This window comes from Apis mellifera, linkage group LG5 (genome assembly GCF_003254395.2).
Source record: "Apis mellifera strain DH4 linkage group LG5, Amel_HAv3.1, whole genome shotgun sequence".
Classification (NCBI taxonomy): Eukaryota; Metazoa; Arthropoda; class Insecta; order Hymenoptera; family Apidae; genus Apis; species Apis mellifera.
Genome location: NC_037642.1, coordinates 1,469,533 through 1,494,357, shown reverse-complemented (window position 1 = coordinate 1,494,357; position 24,825 = coordinate 1,469,533). Strand labels below are relative to the sequence as shown.

At 34.8% G+C, this 24,825-nt stretch overlaps 1 protein-coding gene across 7 annotated transcripts in view; it reads right to left on the bottom strand.

The window, feature by feature from the left end:
• LOC408822 overlaps positions 1-24,825 on the bottom strand; it is a 698,419-nt gene that overhangs the window by 256,125 nt on the left and 417,469 nt on the right. For all 7 annotated transcript variants that reach the window (XM_026440819.1, XM_026440818.1, XM_026440820.1 and 4 more), the window contains one exon: positions 3,161-3,419. In XM_026440819.1, coding sequence (XP_026296604.1) covers positions 3,161-3,419 — 259 coding nt within the window. The remainder of the gene's footprint in view (positions 1-3,160; positions 3,420-24,825) is intronic.

Genomic DNA, 24,825 nt, shown 5'->3' with positions numbered 1-24,825 from the left:
AGGAGCCCTCGAATGGAGGCCAATGGGGAGAGAGAGAGAGAGAGAGAGGAAACTTATGAAAATCCGGGATTTATCGCGGCATGCACCACCGCGGCAGGCTCAGACAAATCGTCCGGAAGTTAACGTTCGATCGTTCCACGAATCCTCTTTTCGACAGAGCCACGGGGCACCCTCTGGTCCCGTGGACCAGCTGCCTTTGAAAGCCCTGATAAAAGTTTTAATCCGTTTCCCCTCCCCAACCAAGAGGGGGGCTGATTCCTGTGTTTGGGGAGCTTTCGGCTCGCCAGGAATTCTTGCTTTTTGTCCGAGGATTTCCTCCCCCCTTCTCTCCTCGCCAGGAAAAAATACGGGGAAAGGAAACGGATGCCTATTTCCGGATTTAATGAGATCACGGGGAATAAATAAATGGTCGGGGATGGATTTAGATGGTTGCTTAGAGAAATTGGATAGAAGTTATTTTCGGTATTCGGGATTTCGCGTGTGAATGTGTTATACAGTTGAGAGAGAGAGTTGAATTTTCGGCGTTGGAAATGCATTTAAAGCGCGACTATTCAAAGTTTTGAGAGAATGTGACAGATTGGGAACAGTTTATATTTAGTTTTATTTGAAGTAAGTGAATGAGAAATGTAAAATGGACAGGAGGGGGGGAAATGAATACGCGTTGGTATATATACGGTGATTACGGTGTATAAATAAACGGGGGAGGTATTTTACGTATGAAATTAAATTAGATTTTGTAATTTCCATTTTACTTACTGCCGGAAAGATTAATTAATGATACAGCGATAAAACAGCGAGATAAGAAATATAAAAATAATGAATAAATGACGCAATTAACTCATTCTATTGAATACAATTTTTATATTTTGCACAAATAAAATTGCATTGATTAAAATCTTATTTTTAATAAAAAAAAACGATATTAAAAATAATCTATCGTTCCATCGATCACACATAATATTTTTCGTATTACTTTCGTATCCAATCCAACTGCAAGCAGAGAAACAAGTTGAACAGAATCACGTAGTCCTTCTTAAGACGGTTCATCGAATACGCGAAAAATATCTAATAGCCGTCTTCAAAGGACAACCCTTCTCGAGAACTTTCTTCAAATAAACAGATCGAACCAATAAGAAAACTTTTTTATTCCGTCGGCTCTCGCATTTATCGTGATCGAGCCCGCGTATCGGCCGTTTCAAACAAAGCCAGACGTTCGGTTTGAATGGAAATGACAGGAAACCGAAGCAATCTGGAATCTTTCTTGAGAAGCTGGTAGATTACGCCTCCGCTTCCTTCGAGGGTTAATCGTTAATGTAATCGATTCCGACGATCGAGGCGCGACGTTTCATTTAGATTTCTAAAGTCTCTGACTACTTCCATCGTATATTTTTAGAGCGGCCGGGTTGGATTTCGAGAAAGTAAATACCTAGACAAGATTTAGCAAAGACGTTTCTCGACAATTCTCTGTTTATTTACGAGGGATAGTTTAATCGTGTTTCGCTTTTTTTCTGATAGAAAGTGTATATTTAGCGTTATAGCGTGAGATTAAATTCCTGATATTTCAAACGAAATTACATTCCATCGTTGCTTCGATTGCAAAGAATTACAAAGTGTTTATTAATAGTTTTTCTATCAATCGCAACTTGGAAATTATTCTAACAGTTATACAAATATCTTCTAAATTAATCCTGTATAATATACAGATTAATTCAAGATTAAATATCGGAATATAATACATGTATTTAAATATTCACATCATTATGATTAATTTGTTGTTTTGACAGATTTATATATATATATGGTTCTTGGTAAATTTAATATTGGCATTTACAGAAACACATTATTAAACGAATAAATATATACACGTAATAAGTATATTTGTTAATATGTATAAATTTTCAAAATAAGTTAAAGAAAAATCTCTTGAAGAGAATTATATTTCACCGGCCTCCTCTCAATTCTAATTTTTCAAAGCGAAATAGAATCGAAATACAAGAGCAATAATAAATTCAGAGGCGAAATTAAATATTCGACACGCGATAAATCCCGGTTACGAGTAACGGCGATCATTCACCGTTAAATAATCGAGGTCGCAAATTTCACGACAGCTTAGGGTAGCACGGGATCCGTGCCGATAAAACGAAACGAATGGCCAGCTTATCGGGGAAAAATGCATCCGGCCGAAAGTAGTTTTGATGGCGATAATGCGCGTCCCACGGATCGGCGTATTTCAGTAAAATAATTCTGCATTAGGCCGCGTGCACACGCGTGCAAATGCTAATCTGGCCGGAGCTGGTGCGCGTTCGCGTTTCGAAAACGAGAAAATTAATTGCGATCCTAAAAATACGAGGGGACGATTCCCATTATAATAAATTCTGGGGTAAGTTTCACGAAGGCTGCCGCGACACACTGTCGGAATTTATGCACCGTATAAGCCAATTATTTATCGTCCACCCTTCTGCTAGCGGCCAGAAACTTTGACCACCGTTACACTTTTTCAACTCCGTCGATTAAGCGAGGAATCGTTCGTTCGATTTTTGGCGATATTTTTCATCGATTTCTTACACGAATATTATGAAATTGATTATACTTTCGGGAATATTTTTAACGCAGAAAATGACGAAGGTAATAAAATTTGTAAAATTGAGCCGAGTTTCTCTTAAAATATTAATTATAATTTCTATAAATTTATCGCATCAAAAGAAATCAATGATTTTATAAAATGCAATAAAGTTAAATTAGTGAAATTGAAATACCTTCGTCTCAACTTTCGATCCTTCCTACTTTTTTAATTATTAATTTACAAATAAATCTAATTTATCGCGATATTCGCACGTGTAAATTCAATTTCTGCACGCTACTCTTTCTCTATCGATTAAATTTCTAAATAAAATTTCTCCTCCGATACCTGAAATATCGAATGGATCAACAATTGTTCCTACCGCCGCTTATTCAATCCCTTCCGATTACAGATCAAATATAAAACTTTTAAAGCGGAAATGAACATCGATAACGAGAAATGAAACGGATCAATCCCTGGTAATTCCCGAACGAAACTTTATCTCGGCGAAAAGAATGATTCTCATCCGATGGGGGATAAAGAAAGAACGGGTGACTCGAAGAAAAAAAAAAAAAGAGAGAGAAAGAGGGGGACACTTACCCGTGCCAGCTGCCCCCAGCCTCAACACTGCGTCGCTTTGAAGAGAGATGGAGAGGGTGGCCGTGTCCTCGAGGCGTGCAAGAACTTCTTCGGGAATATCCTCAGGTTCGCGGAGGCGGAGGGTCACTTCACCTCCGCCTCCGCCACCCTGGCCACCTCCACCCCCGGGACTCGTCGACGCCGAGTACATGAACACAGATCCGTACCCATGTAATGATTGCAACGGCAGCCTGACGCCGCCCACTTCCCCGACCGGACCCTGGAAAAAAAAAAAGAATCGCCGAGCCGTGTTGAGAATCTGATTTTTCTTTCCGAGAGATTATATCGAGAGAGAGTTGATCCTCCTCGAGCGAATATTTTTGGAGAAGAAAATTTTTAGAGATAGAAATTGAAGGGTAATCGACGTAATAATTGTTTATTTGTTTTATTTATTTTCTCACATCATCACATCAGATGATGATTTTACTCGAGAAAAATGGATTTTCCCTCCCCGTTATCCATCGAGTTAGTTAAGAATTAATTTATTACCTTTACTTCGCCATATCGATTTCGCTAAAAGAATCATACATTTCGATATCAAAAATCCATCATTCGTACCCCCAAAAAGGAGGATAATTTTTACTTATGGATGAACATGAGAAGAGAGAAAGAGGGAAGGAGGAGGAGGAGGATAGGATATTGACGTTTGTCGAGGTATTTTTCTTCCCGCGTCGACCCCTTTATTTTAACGCTCGATATTACCGTTTTTAGAGGAGCGAACCGTGGCCAGAACCGTTTGACGTGGAATCGAGTGGCGGTACATCGAAATCCTTTTTCGACGCGATTCAACAAATATTGACGCTCGCGAATTGAAATTTGCATGGACGGTGAAATTGGCAAAATATTTCTGCTCGTAAAAGAACGTTCCCCGACAAACAACGTGGCCCCTCTCCCGTGTATAGCGGGAGAAATGGAAACCCAACTATGACGAGGAGCGACGACGTCGACGATGTTTGCCTCGGGGGAATATCACTCGTTGCCTCGACGCAAAACTGAACTCTTAAATTTAATATTATCCGTTCGATCGACCTGAACACGTTCTCCTCGTCCTTTCTTCTCGACAATCGAGTTACCGGGGAAAACCGAAATAAAATTAGGCTCATTCGTGACGCAGCGAAGACACCGAAACGCTTTTGTTCCGAGATCCTTGATATTGGTATTCTTTATATTTCGAAACAATTTCGTTGGTATTGATAATTAATATCGACTTATTTTTTATTTCTATAAATCATGATTAAAATGCTCGTAAATTCCTGGACAACTTTAAAAGTCGAAAGAATTAATTACGAGAGAAAGGAAAATTAAGTCTGATAAGTTTTCACTTTTGAATGCATGAAATTTTAAATTTACAAGGAAGGTGGCATTTCATGTATGCATTATAATAAATTCCTCTCTTCGTTTATATTTATTTGTTTTATCTTTTACTTTTTAAAAGTAAAGTATTTTGTTTCATTTTTATAAATATTACAGCAAATAATATCAGTAATATTAATTTTATAATTATTTTTATTCTTAAATAAATATCAAGTTTAATGGAATAAGTTATGATATCAAGCTAATCGATCTTTGCAGCTTCTAAAGGATCCCAAATATAAATTGAATTGCCAGAATCAGTTTACGCGTCGTAGTACTAATTCTGCCGCTAGATGGCTTCGAACGCCATACGATTCTCGCTAGTGTAATATACAGTATTACGTATAATTATCGTGGCGAATATTCAATGATTTATATCCCTAAATCTAGGTATAAAAGTGACGAGACTTGGTCTATTTTGATTTTCTCTATTTTGATCCGATAATAATAGAATATAAATAATTAAAATTGATGTAAGTCCTAGAAGAGAAATATAAACGCATCATATCATCCATATCCACATCATCTCTTTACAATATAAACGATGTCATGAAAGATTTTTCGAACAACGTAATTCATCAATTTATAAAAATTACGTGACAAATTTTTGATTTTTTTTCACACTTAAGAAGTTCCTTCGAAACTGTGTAGGGAAAATCCATCAACCAAACAAAAAACATTCGAAACGACAAGTTTCCAGGATCATACATTTCAAATTCGACTGCCAATAATCCATTCGAAATTCCTTGAAATATGGTGGCTCGGGCCACCTGCAACCCTGGAATAACTGAAATAGTAGGAACGATTTCTGGAACTCATATTCATCACGGAAATTTCAATTGCTCGCGTGGCCGAAATCCGACGGAGGATGAACATTTTCAAGCGGACAAAGGATCGGATGGTCCACTGTTTCTAGCGGTCGAAATTTTAACCCCTCCCCACCCGCCGCCCCCCCGCTCCCATTATTTGCGTAAATTGATTCGCGCGCCGCCGACTATTTCCGCGTCACGTATTTCAAGGTATTGAGCAGCGTTGCCACTCGTTACGTACGCCACGATGAGAGTAATTTATTTTAATGGTCATTTTCGTAATGGCCCTTTATACACGGCGCATGACCACTTTTGAATAGGGTACGCATAACCCTGGCATAATCTGGCGCACGAGAACGCGTGATAACGCTGCCATTCGCCAAATGGGTAGCCTTTGGTCACGTTGCCATTGTGCTTCTACGAAGATCAATGTTGAACAATCTTTTATAATAGGACTTTTATCTTTGTAATTGACGATTCTTCTATTTCTGCCAATATTTTATAACAAGATTATTTTAATCTTATACAGAAACGCAAAGTTTATAGAAAATCAACAGTCGGATTGATGGATTATACTTTTAGGAAAAATCAGGAAAATAATATTAAAAGACAATGCTTGATGTAATAACAAGTGATGATGAATTTCGAGCATATTGATTCTAATAAATATCGTTGCAAGATATAACAAAGTTTTGTTGAAATATTGCTAAACTAAAGAAAGGAACATTAATTTTTTCCACAAAATTCTCTTTTATTGTTCTATATTATTTGTTTCATATTACGTGAAAACAAATATCATAATGTTATCGATCTATTATTAAAATTGAGAAACATTTTAATCGATTGGAAAACATTGACAAAAGTTGTTGATATCGATGCTTAAAGTTTATTTCAATTAATCTCATATTTTATTCGTACTCTTAAAATAATAAATTTTTATTTCATTCAACAATTTTCAACAATATTTCATATTAATGATAAAATGTTTCAACGCATTTTTAACTACAATTAATTCGACGCCAAGACACTCACAAGTTCACTGATTCTGTATTCTTAAAATTTTATTTTTCCATTTCGAGAAACACACGTTCCATAAAACAACTCGCATTGTCAGCGCGATAAGCTTTACGATCTTCAAACAGACGTGTATGAAGTCGAACGCGATGCACGGATGCTCCAGGACAGGTTTCCTCGTAGGACAAACAGGCGGAAACGCGGCCATAACGGCGCGGATGTGCCTCCATGTGCCTGTTTCCGGTGTGGAACGCGACCGCACAAAGCCGAGGACGCAGATTTCGTCCTCGACTATAACGTAAATACGGGGCCGTGGTCGTAAAACGCCTGGCCCGTTTCACCTATCGTGTAATCGATTTCGTGAATTATCGAGACCGCTGGAAACATCCACGCCCGTGCCGTGGGTGGATTTCATATTTGAAGAGTTGGTCGTAAGTTCTGCCGGAAATGCGAGAGAAACCCTCGAGGCATTCGTCGAAACGTGACAGCGCTCGTGATGTTAAGGAATAATCGATTAGATGTGGATCACGTTCGATGATTTCGATCATTCTCTAATCTCGCGAGATATGAACAAGATTGTTTTAAATTTTAGATAGATTTTGTAATTGTCTTATTAACCTTTTCAAATTGAAGATTCAATCATTTTTTTAAAATAAATTCAGAAGAAATGGATTTATTTATTAAGAAGCTGCTTAACTTGTGTTCAAGCATTTCATTGCTTCAATTTGAATTGGATATATGTTAATTGAAGATATTCAATAATAATTATTAATTCAAAATTTGTTGTTTATACTATCTTGTACAAGTAATTTCAAAGAGGATCAATCTTTAAAAATAAGATGGACTATTCATGCATCAAGAACAGCCAAATTGATATAATTATATTAATTAATAATAAGTATTAATATTATTTCTTTATTCATCTCTTACAATTGAATATAATCTAATCTATAGTTTAGTTTCTATTATATTCCTATTTTCAAAAAAAAATTATTACAATTCTTAGCACACTTACATTTAAGAAAAATATTCCAATCTTTATTATATTACCAATATAAATTCATTCAACATGTTTAACATCATCTTCCTAACAAACATATCACAGAATTTATTCACTTCCATTAACGAAGACAAATCCTCCAAATCCCAAAACAGTTATCTTCCGCAATAAATCGATTGATTCGATCGAAATTCTCATCCCCACTTCCTCCGCTTCCTCCAATTCAACCCCCACACACCCATACATACATTGAACACCGTTGAAATGGAAACATAACGCGGGCCGAATTAACGCCGGAAGCGCGTTCGAGGCTGCGCGCGAGTGAAAGAGAGAGAAAAAAAGGAAAAAAAAAAAAGATTCCCGGATGGAAAATGGCGCGTTTCGTCCCGGGGAAGTGGAGGGGTGGTGTCGCGCATTGTTATCCCCTGTCGTTCGCCGTTAAAGCGAATATTACGGTAATACGAGGAAATTGTGGCCGAACGAACAGGGAGCCGGCTAAAGAGGGGCGACGTAGGTAGGCGGCATTTGTTCGCCGCGAGCCAGACCGTGAATTTTCCAGGGACGAGCGATTGCCCGGCGTCGAATACACAAAGCGAGATCGCGCTCCTCCCCGTCCTTCCTTCCTTCCTTCCTTCCTTGCTTCTGTCCGCTCTGCCTTCTTTCTCGCCAACCACGTTTCGTCCAATTCGAAGGGGGGAGGAGGAGGACGGGGTGTGGCGGAGACAAAGCAGATTGCTCTCCACCGCCCGGCGTTAAGTTTTTTCCGCGCGGCTGCGACGGTGGCGGCTTAATGACTTATCAGACGGGAAAATAGCGTGAAAGTGGATTATTCAAATTCTTCGCCTCGCGTTATTATTATGCATGGAAAATTATCAGCAACAACTTCCCCACGGGGAGGGGCGAGTTTGATTACGGGAGCCGAACGGGGAGGACACTTTCTTCCTTCGTGGCGCAACGCTTCTTTACTCTACCTCCGTGGAATTGGGTCAGCACGTGTTTCATCATGGTTGTTTGCGTCTCCCTTCTCAACATTTGAATGTAATAACAACACTGATTTAATTAATACGGTATGGAGAAAAGCAATGAATACATTTATTCTGTTATTGAATAATTGATACTATCAAAAAATGGCTAACAATCATCATGGATAAGAATCATGTAAGAAGCTACACGTAAGCAAATATTATTCTGAGAAATTCATATCCATAAATTGAATTTAATTTAACTTCTTCTTCCCAACTTCACAAACAAACCAATCTAAAAAAAATCGTTAGAATCCGTTCTTTCGTCAGGAACAATAATTCAACATTAACAAAACAAATCCATCTAAACAAAACTGACAAATAATATATTCGACATTGTTTTGCACGCGTGCAATTCAATCTCATTCCAATTTATTAAACAGAAACGACTCCCGAGAATCTAGACTCGTTCGAGAAAGTGGCGGACGCCAAACAAATCCGTGAAAGAGGAAAGGGGAGGGGATAAAATATATCGAGGAGGATCGTTTCTCATCGGCGAATCGAGGGGGCGGGAAAGATCGGCGCGATAAAACATTTTTCAAAGCGTGCGTGCGTGCAAAGCGCCGGGGGAGGGGACTGGCGACGCGGAAAAAATCGCGTAGAGGGAGGAAGGGGGAGGAGAGGAGGCGCGCACCGGCGCGCATAAATGTTCCCTCCGATGAATTATTGCCGCGAAATGGTCGTGTCCAGTTTACGTCACGGAGGAGGGAGAGGGGGAAAGGGTATCGCGTGCTGGACACGTTGTTTACAAAGCATCTGACCACAGCGATGGCGCGATATATATATTTATAACAACGACTCGCGTTTCCCTCGTCATTTTTTTTTTCTCTCTGACGCGCGTGAAGTGCGTTTCGCCGTACCGGTGCAGTGCAGTAAGCAGGAGGAGGGGGGAGGGAGGAGGGAGGAGGGGTGCTCGAAAGAGAGATACACATACGATTTCGTAACCCTCCCCTCCCCGTTCGCGCCCCTTTAACGCGCAATGACATTTATATTTCGCGCCAAAACGAGCGTTGTTGCCGGTTTCGAGGAGAAGAGGTGAGAATCGTAAAGGAAACGTTGCCAAGGAGAGGAGTTTTAACCGCTTCGACCGCTTCTACCGCTTCTATCGTGCGTAGAATTTTCGGTTTTACGCTGGATTTGAGGTGATCGATTTTGGGAACGGGCAATTTTCGAATTTTCGCGCGCGAGAATTTATCATAGTAGGTTATATTGTACAGGAGATTGATAAAAAAAATTTTGATTTTGAAGGAAATGTATGGATAAGGTCTTCGAGGTTTCCAATATTTTTCAAATATAGTTTCTTTTCTTTGGAACGATAGAGCGTTTGAATTTCGTGGGATATATGAAACTTTAATTGATCGATTTTTGAAATATACATGTTTTAGAAAAATGTGTTAAAATCAGAATTTCTAAGCTTTTCGATAATGTGTTAATTTATCTCGCGTAAAATGTACAAAGACCTTTGTAACTGATTGTACGTAATGTTTTAGACTAGTTTGATATCGATTTCATTGAACATTAGTGGACGTTATTGAATACGTGTAAAGTGAAATTTCATCTAAAGTTGGAAATTTGTCTGGTGTTGCACAGCGTTGCAAACTATTACTAAGGGACTTTGTATAGATAGAATTAGGTGGTTTTCGGTGATTAAAACAGAGTTGTAGAATCGATATTCGTAAGGTTGTTCGATTACAATTTATTAAATACCGGAAAGATGAATGGTTAAAAAAAATATTATTTCAATCTATGATATCTTTTCGATAACATTACATTCAATTTAAAAATTATCTAGTTGGAAATATTCCACTCGATATTTCGAACGATTGTCGAGTTTATTATTATCTCTCTTGGATACGAAAAACTATATTCCATTTTCTCGTATCTATCGAATCGATATCCTGCGTTCAAATTCAAGAAATCCAACGATCACGAACGGAAAACGAGACGATAGAAAATTCTGCATACCGAAATACTTTCACGAGGCATCCTTGTAACATCGTCGCTTCCGAATAATTTCACCGTTTCAACCCCCGGTTTTGCAACATATTTCCCCCTCCTTCCTTCTCTCCAGCTTCTGGCACGGCGAGCACGGCTCTGGTTCAGTGAAAATATCACGTTGCTTTTTATTTAACAACGAAACACCGGCATCCACTCGGTTAGCAGAAGCTCGTGTTGCGCGCAAATTAACGGCTTCCCACGGCGTGGTATCGAAGTGTATGGTCGCTTTCCAGTCGATTAATTGGCCTGCACTTGTAAGAATTTCAATCCCAGTGCGAACGAGGCAAGCACATCGATAGAATATTTTCCGATTCGAGGAGAGGCGCACACGTAAATCGATGATGTTGCTCGAGCGCGGGTTCTACAATTTTTATTGTAGAATATTCGAACGAAATGGAAAGTTTAAATATTATATTAGAGAAATGATAATTTTAAAAGATGAATATATTTTCATTCATTGAGTAGAAGACAATGAATGTACACGTGATAAATAATTCAATTTTTAAAAGATTGTGCAAGAATTAGTTTAGGAATAATTGCAAAAGAAATAAACGTTGAGATCGAAAAGTTATCGAACTGATGTCATTTTTTGATGTTGTTTTTCTACTTGTCATTTTCGTATCTTTAAAACGAGTATACTTAGTTCAATTTGCAAGTCAAAAAGGAAAAAAGAAACCCATTTGATAAAAATTGCATTAATCTCAAATTAGGAACGAATCGAATAAGAAATGATATCAATATTATTCTTTCTATTAATCGTAGAATTTTTAATATACAAATAAAAGACCATCTAATCAATTCCAATTATAAATAAATTATTTAATTTCTAAACTATAGATCATAAACTGTAAAAAAAATTAAAAAACATATAGAAATTGATAAAACAACAAAATACGTACACATTGAATTATCTATAAATTTATCAAAACTTTGAAAAAAATATATATTCTTAGAAAACAATTATTTCTCCTCTTAAAATTTTCTACTTTCTTCTTGTAATAATCCTATCGTTAGTGAAACACGATATTCGGGAGGAAAAGGGAAGAAAGAGGGAAACGGGGGAGGAACAAGTAAAAGAAAGAGTAGTGGCGTAGGGGGGAGGCAGACGCGTTCGAGGGTTGAATTATTGTTGCAAAATGGCCGCGTTCGAGTCGAGGAGGAGGCAAAAAACAAAAAAAGCGAATAGTACGTTCGTGCAACACTTTGTCGGGTTGGTTTTTTCGCGAACAGGAACACCTGTGAACACCGTTGCAACTCTTTTTCCCATCGATGCACGCCGAGAGATCTTCTGTGTCGGGTGTGTGGCCGCTGTTTGCGCTGACACGGGCAAACAGAATGTGATTTGGATCGAGTCTATGGGCGTGCAAACATTGGGGGACAAATGGGGGGTAGCTGTTTCTAAGCGGTAATTTTTAAATCGTGCGTTTCCCTATGTTGTGTATTTCGTCAATCGGTTTTCCTTTTTTTTTCCTTTTTTTTTTTTTTTAAATCACCGTATTGATTTTTATGCTTTAAACGATGCGATTGTGTTTCGCTTTGGCGGCTGGTTTGTATACAGTTTTTTTTTTTTTTTTTTTTCTCCCCCCCATAACTGAGAGTGCTTTCTGCCCGTTGAATAGTATTCAGGAAATTATCGATAACTGAATGATTTTTTACATTCTGATTGAATTTAAGCGGATTAAAAATTTCTTTCATTTCGCTTTAATAACAAAATATGAATTGCGATGAAATTTTTTTCTATGTATGTATATATATGGTGTATGTATGGTGAATTGATAATCATAGCTTTGTAAGCTATGTATAAAATTTTTCGAAAAATTTATATTTGAAAATTGATACGTGGAAAGAAGAGAAATTTTATCGTGTATTTTTATATCTTCTAGATTTAAATAATAATAAGTATTTAAATTAGACACTTAATATAATTTAAAATAAGATAAAATAAATTAATTTTGTTTTCTATTGATTATATAATTCTCATATGTTAATTGATTCTTTTTATAAATTTTATTACTATAACAATCTTAGAATCTTAGAACTGAAATTATAAATCATTGATACAAAGATAATAATTATAAAATCATTATAATTTTCCCGTGTTTTTCTTCCATTATCTTGCTTTTGTATACAAGATTGGTATTTAAAAAAAATTTTCTTTAAATATTGCGATTTATAATTAAAATTTATAAAATTTATTTTTTTTCCAAACTATATCGTACATATGTATATACATATGCAACTACATATTAATTCTTGATCGCATCAGTTTCCACATGACATAATTTCACTGCATAAATCGCGCGATACACAGAAAATGACAAGAGTGTCGTTGAAAGCTGTTACCATAGAAACATGTTGCCCATGTATTTTCCTTCATTTACAAGCATTTCATTTACGAATAGCGGTTTCCATATTAATCGAAACAGAATTAAAAATTTATAAAAATAACGATAGAAATTATGTCAGAATAGCAGAACAAATTTTTTCAACGCTAACCTCAATTTAATAAAATATCTCAATCATTCCTCCACAGATAGATTTCTTTCTCCCGTTATAATTTCAACTCTATCAGCCCCAAAAGCAATTCTTAATGTGAAAACGTTCTAAATATACAAATATTAACTCACCTGCGCCATCTACAGTCTCTTCGTCTCATCTCAAACTCTAATAAATTTCGAAGACATCCAACCGAAAACGTGAATCGATTCAATCCAAACCAAAACACGGTATTATTAAACGGAAATTCATTAAAATAAATCGCCTCAAAATTTCATGTTACGTTTCAACAAAATCTAATCCCGCAACTCAGTTGCGCCATCTATCAAATAAACTACGCTTTCGATCGAGCCTTTCCCCCTCTATAATTTTAAATCCGAACTCTATCATTTTCAAAAGCAATTAAACTCCCTTCAAAGGCTCGAATCAACCGAATTACGTAACAAACAATGTTGCAAACAAGTCAACAATATCGCATTCAACGAACACGGGGTTCACAACAACCCTGTGTATATATCGCACGCGTCCTATATCAGATCTCGCCTCGATCAGTTCATTTAACAGTCTCCTGATCGAGACCGCCATCGATTCCAGCCCGAATTTTCCACGAACCTCGCCGCGGGTTTTATCGCTGATAACGGCGTGTGTGCGACGAAACAGAAGCGGAGAGTCGAGGGGGGAGGCGGCCGTTTGTTTTCATTAAAAGTTATTATCCGCCGTGTAAAAAACTTCAATGCGGCCAGGCCAGGCTAACATTTTTAAACCGCCATTGTGCGCGAAACGCTTTTCTTCCTCCCCCCTCCCCCTCTTCACCCCCGTTCCATCTTTTTGTCTGTTGCGTTGCCGCCGCTGGCCACGGCGCACAATTACCGGGAATGACTCTGCGAATTGGTTGTTTCGACGGGAATAACGTATCCGCATGAAATTACGATTCGCCATTTCGCCGGGCCCCGATCCGGCGTAACGCTGTTTGCACGCTGTTTGTTGCACGCGTGAAAAATAGAGGGGAAAAGAGAGCGCGAGAGAGAGAGAGAGAGAGGTTTAGTTCGGCTTTTTTCTTCTCGCTTTTTTATTTATTTTTTTGTTTTTCTTCTTTGCCCGGGTTTCGACTTTTATTCGATGATAAATACGAGAAACCAGTGGGCGACTAGTGGCGTGGGTCGTTGATTACTTTTGTCTGTTCTTTTTCTTTTCTTTTTTTTTTTTTTCGTTCTTTCTGATGCAAATGAAATTTGAAACGATACGGTGACAGTGTAATAATAAATTATGCGATATTAATGAAGAGGTAAATTTTTGTTTAGAATAATTGGATGTATATTGTTGGATGGTTATAGAAGGTATCATAAAGAGAATACAAAAGTAAATAATATTGATTAATCAAATTCAAGTATGTAAGAATTAGATGTTGGAGGGATGAAATATCAAATATAATAGAATAGTTTATTGGAAAATAAGGAAAAAGGGGAATTTGAGAAATTAACTTTTATACGATGTATCGTTCTTTTATTAATTGAAATAAAGAATACATGAAACAAAAGATTTTTTAAAATTTGTAGGAAGGAAGATTTGCAAAATAAAGTATTGTGTGGACATATTATTAATCACGTATCATATTATTGACTGACATGTTATTGGAAACACCATGTGTATGCAAATATATTTGTTAATTCAGTGCAATTAAACACGCAATGTTTAACAATTTTCCAATCCAGGTATATGTAGAATTCAATTTCTGATCGATATCGGCAATATTAATTGATATTAATTTTTGATCAAGTATATTTACATCGCAATAAAAGTAAGAATTGTTTCATGCTGATTCTGCTTTATAAAAAACTTTCAATCAAAATATTTAACAATCAATGCCGTTATTGTTAGATTGCAAATATTTATACATTTACACAAAATTTAAAAATTTGTATAAAAATCTATGAGTAACATGTATTTATAACAAAATAAAAAAATATTCAAAGTATAGTACGTTAAAATATTTGAGAATATTTATGTTTCTTTTTTCTAATCATGTTCATAAAAATCAAATCTATTATTATCTATAATAATATTGTATTAATTTACTTTATAGTTGATATTTTCATTATCATCGATATTAATCTTAATAATATTCATTTTGTTTCTCACTGAAATAATTTTAAATTAATATTCATTTGTTTGTTATTTCGTTTCAATTTTTTTATTGCGATTCATATAAGCGTCATTCATCGAGAAGTTAAATTTTCATTTAAAAAAATTAAAAAAAGAAACGCGAGAGAGAATAGTATGTATAAATATTTAAAAAAAAAAAATAGTAAAAAAAACACGAAGCGAGAAAAAAGAAATTTACTTTGAAAATAGCGAATAAAATAGAACTTTTTTTTATAAATAAATTATGCTTCGTAATAAATTTATTATTGTAACGAATTTTTTATTGATACCGTTTCTGTTTTCTCAATCCAAATATTAAATTTCATGATCATTCTTTATCGCAATTTTTTAACAAAACAAAAAGACAATTCACACTATTGATTGCAGAATGAAGATTGCAATTAATAATAATAACGAACAAAGAAATATTATCAATTTACAAAATTACTCTCTTCCAAAACATCACTTTATCGAATAAAATTAATTTAAGTTTTCGCGAAGAAATATAGTTTTAATGCGTCACTTAAGCTACTTTAGCGATAATGGCAATTTTATTGAGAAACGAATCTAAATAATAAATATAAATAGGCACAAATATTTTTTATTGTTAAAACATTTAACAAAATAGTAGATACGCGTCATTTTCAAAATAAACGATTATTCTTCGTAAATAACAAGAACATAGAGCGAGCTATGAAATACGCGAGAAACTGGGCATTTTTCCTGGAATTTCACCTCGATTGAACGATCAATACGACGTCAAATCTTATCAAAGAACAATATTACAGCTCGTCGGTAATTCCTGCACGTCACGATCGAGGAGCAAGGCAATAACTAAAAACAAAACGCAAGTACGAGGCGCGTTGCGAAATATTCGCGAAATGTAACTTCCTTGCTCCGTCAAACTCGTTCTCCGCGAACGAAGATTGATGAAAAACGTAATTACTGAACTTACTCGCCGTACTTGCCACTCTCTCGAGCAAAATCTGCATTTAATGTCGCTCCTATTGACAAAAGAAAACTTTTATTTCCGTGTAGCTCGATCTTCCCAGTTTTATTCTCAGTTAAACAGTTGGTCACTCTTTCTTAAAATCGAATTATCTGCTTTCAAAGAATAAAGGAAGGTTACATTGTATTATAATCGTGTACTATACAGTCTCTAAACGCTATAATAATGCATAAAGAGATTTGTTATTATCACTTCGAAACGAATAAATCAAAATTCTAATTCCTCTCCTCAATAATAAATAATAAATAATATTATATTTAAATTTAAATTTAATATTTCTATTAATATAAAATTTAATCTACAATCAATTCAATAAATATAATAATAAATAATATATAATATTGGTAAAGAAAAAATTATTGTATAAAATATTAAATAAAATCCTGATAATCAACGATTTTCACTATAACCTCATTTTACAACTAAATAAAAAATTAACAATAAACCAAATTCATAAAATAAATAAAATAATAATAAATTTATTGATATAAAAACTAACAATAAAGAAATTATTAACAATAAATTTATTAATAAACAATTTAATCTGTCGTCATTTAATGAAATAAAAATTAACCCAAAAATCCACAAAGTTAATATAATTAATCCATATGAATAACAATTAGATCTTAAATTACAAAAAATATTAATTCAATCAATTCAATTTAGATTAAATAAATTTATTAATAAAACAATTATAATTAAATTTATTATAAATCGAGATTTAGAACGATCTTCTTTCTATCATACAAACAATTTCATACACAATATTCTTTTTAATTACCTGAAAATCTTTAACCATTGGAAACACCAATATCACTTTAATTATCGGTACAATTATACGTATAATGGCTCGATCGAGAGTTCATGCCTCGAGGATTAGCAATAACAATCCTCAACAGCTTTAGTTATCCACTAATAACCAAATAACTAATAATCATCAAATACCACATACATGGAGAAATAATTTTTGCAATAATTTTGAAAAAATAAATAATCAACTCCAACTTCTCTTATTTCAATTCATCGACAAATGAAAATGTACAACAAACAACAAAGTGTGTGTTGTGCAGGCAATCAATCGTCGAGGGATCATCAACGAAAGATGGAGCCGCGTCAAAAACAGGGGTCAAAAGTTTAATCGCGAATTATAGACGCGACTTTTCTCTGGATCCTCCTCCCTACCCCCTCCTCACCCTCCTCCTCGCGAAACGTGGAGAGAAACGAGGTGGCCTGTCTTTCGCGGCTGGCTCCGGATAAAAAGTTGTCTGGCTTCTATCTGGGGGTAGAACGTCCAGGCCGCGTATAATAAAAGGCGGGTCGCCTTTCAGAGATGGAGAGACGGCCCTCGCCCCCTCCCCCGGGGGCGCTTTTCTTTCATTTCTGACGTAATTACGCGGCGCGAGAGAAGGAAAGGGAGCCGCGAAAGGGCGACTAGCCACGGAATATATCGCGTACAACCCCCGACGCGACCTACTACCTTCGTTCTCTCGATAAATCCTAGGGAAGGAGAAACTTCGAGCCTTGTGCTCTTCCCTCCTAGGGATTCTCTTCCTTTTTCGGGATGATTCCGCGGAGAAGTTTAAATGGTTTTTGCGTTTATTCTATTCTTCATTTGTTATCTTCCGGTGGATAATGGATTACACGAGATTCAAGTATTTTTATCTCACGTGGATTATTTTATATTTTATATTATTTTATATATTTTTATTTTATATTATTTTATCATTTTATATATTGGTACGAGGTTTATCTTCTTGATTGTTATAAGGGAAGGATTGTTAAAAGGGTGGTAATTGATAGGTGTATAAGAGGATGATTTATTTTTCATTCTGGTTATTAGCGGGGACAAAGGGGATTGGACAAGAGATGGGAATTGTACGAGATTATGAGGTTTGATAAAAAAAGGGTTAAGAATTTATTTTTATCATACATGGACGTGTGGATCATCCTTCGGTGAATATAAGATTTATTTTCTTAATTTATCTTTTGTTGTCTGGTTATTAAAAGCAGGGTGGATGTTGTTTTACGTTCTACGCGAGGGTCGAATGTGAAGGATAGTAGTTGCACGAGATTGAGGATGCAGTGGAAGGGTTAGGAACTATTTTTATCTTGTTTATGCTCGTGTGAAATATGGATTATTTTGCACCGTTGTATAAGATTTATTTTCTTGATTTATCTTTTGTTCGGATTATCCGGTTGGAGAAGAATCATGTTTTGTTTGTTTTGGGCAGGTTTAAAAATAAAAGAATAAAATTGAATAATAAAATTTGTGTTTAATTGAAATATTAATTATTATAATATATATATTAAATATTCGAAATTAATTAAGTGCCAGATATAATTAAAAGTGATAGGATAATCATTATCTGTCATAAAATTTAGAATTATTTAAAATTATAACACGTATCGTCACATAATTCAATGCTATCATTGTTCTTCGAATTTGAAAATAAAGCATATCGATATTATTTAAATCGAATTTCGACTCGAGACAAAGTTATATCCCGCGAAACAAACGAGTTGAATCAAATTTGCACAGCTTCAAGATCATCGCATTTAAAACGAATCGTTCCGAGTTACGAAATACCATATCGTAGAAGCAATTTATTTATTTCGAATCTCTCGCGGTTGAGAATTCACCACCACCGCCTTCCGAATATTTTCCTTGCAATTTGTACTTTTCCCTCGAAAAATAATAATTATCACAATTACACGCGGTCTACATCCATTTCGAAATTATTAAATTATACCGTCCATCGTGGATTTCGGTCTTTAAATTTCTGTAAACGCGTTCCGAGGGAGACGTAATGAATTGAAAATTGCCAGAAAAAGCATGCGCGCACCATAACAAGAATGGTAGATAGATATATTATATATATATATATACATATATAGAGCTTGCAACGAAGCTGCCGCTAATTAACGCCCACGCAAAAACAACCGTTATATTATTGAAACTTTATTCCATCCCAGGAATTTACATTGTGGGCCCCTCTTCCCCCCCCCCCCTCCCGTGAATGGAAATCCGTGTTATTTCATAAATCCGGTTGTCCGCTATCTATCGTGAAACGAGCTCGTTGAAAACTTTCAATAACTGAATATTAAAAACCACCTCGATCATATCCGCAAACACGATAACCGCCGATGTGACCGCATTCACAAAGGAAATCCGCGTAAATCGTGTGGCGCATCTCGTTTATATTTATCCGAAAAAAAAAAAGTCGTGTAAATAGCGCCCATACGTGAAAAATGAAAAAACATTTCGTTGCATTAATGTTTTTTTTATAGAAGATTCTTTTATTATTATTATTATTATTTATTTGTCGTATATTGGAATATTCACTTCACACGTGACGATTCATAATGAATTTTTCTTTTCTTCTAACAATTTCTGATATTTCAAGGAAGATTGAATAAAATGTTTTCCATATTTAGATCTGCTAGATGAATTTTTGTATAAATTTACAAATTTCCTTGCAATAGTTTGACTAAATTCGAATTGTAAAAGAAATATTTTTAAATAAATAATATACATATATATATATATGTGTGTATGGAATTAATTTATTAACATTTGTTGAAAAATTAGTAAACGTAACATGTAAATTCCACAATCTGTTTTATTGAAATTTCACTTTAAAAATAGAATAGAAAAAGTTATTTCAATTTCCATTATATCCACAGATTTACAGAATCTAGCTTTCAACGCAGAAGAGTTTTCCCAATTATAACACCGATAATACACAAAGCAATTCATCTTTATATTTTACATTCCCTTCTTTCAAATTCGCGATGCGCAATACATAACACAAATCATCACGCTCTAAAACTTTCGTTCCATTCGAACGAAACGTCGACCTGTTTCATCTTCCATCGTCAAACGTTAAATTATTCCGTGAGACGAGATCAAACGCGTCCCATCATCGCAGCGTGAAATCCGTGTGTCCAATGAGCGCGATAAATTTCTCTCGAAGACTGCGAATCCCCGTTGTTATCCGGAAATCCGGCGGCGGTCGAAGAAGGGAAATAAAAGGTTGAATCAATCTTGCTGGAGAATCCCCGCGTTATTCGTGTATGTGTGTGTGTATAGCCGCGCGTACATCTCGTTCACCCCCGGTTTAACGACGAAAAATGCAATTCCCCGAGGAGGGAGAAATTTTCCACGGCCGTATTTCCACGCCGGGGATGGACGCGTTTCACCCCCGCTTGATAAACGCGAAACGCGCTCGCGGCCAGGTGCGCCTTCCTCCCTCGATTGCCTTCCCTCGCGATGATTAAACAGCGCTCTGGGAACGTTTGTCTCTTCTCTAAGAAGGAAAAATTGCGGGGAAGATGGTTGGATGTGTAATCACCGGTTGGTCGCTGTAATAATCGCTTTACTCCAAGAAGAAGGAGAAGTGTGCATCGGTATGCATTCAGTTTTGAACGAGATAGTTTGGCATCCTCGAAGGGTTTGCTGCGAGATATATATATTTTCAGTTTTCGAAGCAAAAGAATTGTTGTACATCGTTTTATATATATATAAATATTTGGAAAGGTATAGGTGTATCATCGATTCTTGATGAGGGTATGGAATATTAGGGATGAATTAGAGACATTTTAGCTTTAATCCTTTGCAGTAAAAAGTATGTAAAAATTGATGATTGAAATTTTATTATACTTTTATTAAGAATTTTTTTCAATTTTTATGTTTAATTGTTTTCTCTATATCTCGATGATTTAAATATACTGATTATATTAACCATTAACTTTAATAATAATAATTGTTATGTATATTTATAATCTTGCATTATATCATATTAAGTGTGTTCAGGATTAAGATTCCAATATTAAGATTCCAATCGATACAATACTCAAAAATATATCAAATTCAATGGAATTCTTTTATTTTTTAATATAAAATTATGCTCTTAAACGAAGATTAAAGATAAAAGAGATAGAGAATTAAAATTAAAATAAAGTTTCTTTTATCTTCAATAAGTTTATTGTTGTTTCATTATCGTGATTTATGTTATATATTTATATTTATAAGTATTAAGATTCGAATCCAGTGTTAAGATAATATAATGAATAATAGGATTGGAATGAAATGTAGAATTAAAATTTTGTTACGCTATTCGTGGCTTATAACAAAGTTATGCATGATAAATAAGGATATTGGAGAATTTATAATGAAAATCTAATCGATATTTTCAATTTGAACTTTAAGTAGGATAATCTTATATATTCTGCAGATAACGATCTTTGGTAAACTGGGATATAAGTAGAAACACCAACAGATTAATCCTGAACTTTATCATTGTCCTCGTATACATGCTTCTGCCAACTTCGAAATAAGATTAGAAGCCAATTGGTAATCACGTTCTAAAAGCTATCTTCATAGAAATTCAATTTTATCTTGCAAACTCAAACTTTATTTATATGATTTTCCAATAAATCGAAGATGAGAAAAGTAAAGTTCAAGTTAAAACTGAATTTTTAAACGAGTTTGGTTAGCAATATTGTGTTGATTTATATTCCAATGTTACGTTTTAAATCTAGATTATGTTACATATATATATATTTGCACGATTGGTTGAATTTTCAAAAAGTTCATTCATACATGTATATTCAACTCACGAAAATCTAATGGATTAAACCCCAGAAATGAAATGGGCATGAAAAAGAATAATCAATCCATTTATTTGAATAACGTCCATTTAAAAATCACGAAGAATTTCGAATTATAAAAATTTTTATGAAAAAAACATACGGTTTATGCAAACTTCTTTGAATTTTTCTTTTCTTCAAAATATATTTTTCATTATAATTATTCCTGATTCAAATATAATTACTTCATTGCTTGCCAACTTTATTCGATATTTGCAATAAATAGACAAAATAAAAATTCTTCAATCTTGAAGTTTAAGACCAGTTTCTCCCCCTCAAAAAAAAAAAATTCCTCCAATTTTCCCTTTCCAATCCACGCCCGGTCCAAACGGGCGAAAACAACACTAAAACACGCTTCCCTTCCAATCCTTAAAATTTAAGATCCCTTCCCGAAAAATTCCTTCAATTCCCCTCCCTTTCTTTTTTATAATCCACGCCTCAACGGCAAAAGCAGCCGGCAAAGATTGAACGCCGTCAGAAATATCCGCCAACCTTTCAAACCCTCTCGATCGCGACGACGAAACGCAATAAACCCCCCTCCCTCCCTCCCCTTCCTAGGAAAAAAAAAGGGAGGGCAGGCAGTATCCCGTGGAGCGTGCAACGCCAAGACGAATGGCTGGTCTCAGCGATAGCGACGCAGTTTGGCAAACGACGAGGCGCCTCCGTACACTTTGTGACGTCCGCACGCCACAGGCATTGCCAGCGATACCCTTCCTCGCGCGTAGAGATGTAACACGTGCCACGTAATATATAGAAAGCTAGCGAGCCCAACGGGACGTATTTCGGGGGACGGATGATGAGAATCCGCGGCGCCAGGCTTGATTTTCCTCGGCCGGATATAAGGAGGGATCGTGCGACGAATTTTATACGCGTGCTACGAGATATTTTTTGAGGGGCAAGCGTCTGAAGCTGGAAGTCTGAAGCTTGACCGATTTTCTTTCTTGGCAAGCTTGGTTTTATCATTTCTCTTTCTCTTTGTTCTTTGATATCTATTGGGCTCGAAAAGTGAAGAAAGATTCTTTTTTAATGATTATCGGTGATGCTTTTGTAAAAAGAAAAGTGAGAAAAGTTTGTTTTTTCGAAAAAAAATAATGCATATGATATCAAGCGAATGAGAGAATTGAATTATGGATTAGAATTATTCGAATGATATAAATAGATTGGGAAATTACAATATGTAATAAAATTTGTAATTAAACTTTTATAGTTTGTTCGATAATTTTTATTTGCTATGAGATACAACTATTGTTTTAGAATCATTTATTTTTTTGTAAAAATAATAAAACTAAATAACACAGTCAATATTTACTCTGATTTTTATTCGTATTTTTCCATATTGAATTTCAATTGCAATTAAATATTCCACGTTAAGCATAGTTTTTTTGTTAATTATTTTATCCCATCAACATTAAAAATCTTTACATCTATATTCTTACAAAAATACGTACGTAAAAAATTATATGTGACATCTTATGTGACATGAAAGAGATTTTATTATATTTTAGAAAATATACTTTTCAGAAATCATTGAAAATTTAAAGATTATCTAAAGAAATCTAAAGAAAATCGCATATTAAATTACATGACATGAATAGAATATTTCGTTAAAAATCTTCATACATCCTCGTCAAATTTCTTCCTCGTCATCCTGATCACGATGATGGTTCCATTCTCTTAATCAAATCGAAACTTTTGTCCCAACGTTTTGGAAACGTGCCGCGAGCCATCAAGGGATCGCGTGATTTTAACGGTCCATAAACGAACGGTGGAAAAGGATTTCGGTGGCGCGTCACACTTGCCAGGATTACGCGAATTTAGAACTTTGTTTACACCGTGCATGAACATGATGGAGGACTGCGGCGAGTTTCGTCCAAGTTGGTCGTTAATCCGGTGCGCGAGTAATTTTCGCGACTAATTTTCACCGTCGTTTTTCTCGAGGAAGAAGCATCGCCCGAGCAAAATTCGCGTTTAATAGAGATGGATTCGCGTTTGATGAAGGGAAAAAAAAAAGAAAAAGGAAATCAAGTTTAAAAATCAGGTTTAAAAAAATACCACCCTCTCGATGCATTATGTTGACGCGGCATCAGAGACAAAAATTTCTCTCTTTCACAAATATGTACACTGATATTTGGATTAGTTTGAAGTGATATTAATCTTTCTAGTTTTATTATTTTTCGTTAGTTTGATTTTCTAAACGGTTATATATATCATCGAAAATGTCATTTTATTCAATGTACACTGATATGTATAATAATATAATATAATAATAATAGAATAATATGAGAATATAATAATTATAGAAATTATAGAAATAGAGATAAGAAATTTGTATGGTAAAGAATATTTCTTCAATAATATATTAAAGCTAATTATCCTATTATTTTATTTTTATTACATATATATTGAACTAAATATTTTGTCATAGTGGAAAGTGAAAAATACTTATAATAAAACTATCAGATTAATTTTACACGACTAGATAAAAATATTTTTCAGCTTAAAGTAAAGTATTTTCTCTATAAGTTATTAATATCACATTCAAGAAAATTTATTGCTTGAATGAATGAATGAAAAATCGATTTTCATTGATCAATTCTCAAATAAAAAAATAATTGACATGAAATAAAATTGAATAATGAATGATAACATAATTTTAATTATAAAAATAATATTTCGTATCTAATATTTTAATACTTCTAAAATTAAATCAATCAATTAAACTTTATAATATTTCTGAATTCCACTTATGCAAATTTTAAAAATCTTTCGTTTGAATATTTTTCTATATTATTATTAAATCACACTTTTACCATTTCAAGCTATCGTGAATTCTATATCTTATTATATTTTCCTCTAATATATTTTTATGTGTTAGAATCATATATTTTTTAAATATATTACATATAATTAATTATCGATTAAACGTAGTAGAAGAAATATTCGAAAAAATATGAATTTGAAATAAGAAATGCCAAGAGGTAAGAAGGACGGGAGGAACGAAGTTGCACTTAGTTGAAGGTTCTCATTGAGGGTATTAAATCAAGATGATAACGCCGCGAATTTCGAAGAGTAAGGCGGCCTCTTTATGCGTGAACACGCTTTCGATTAGTCTACGTCGAGAAAATCTGCGGCGT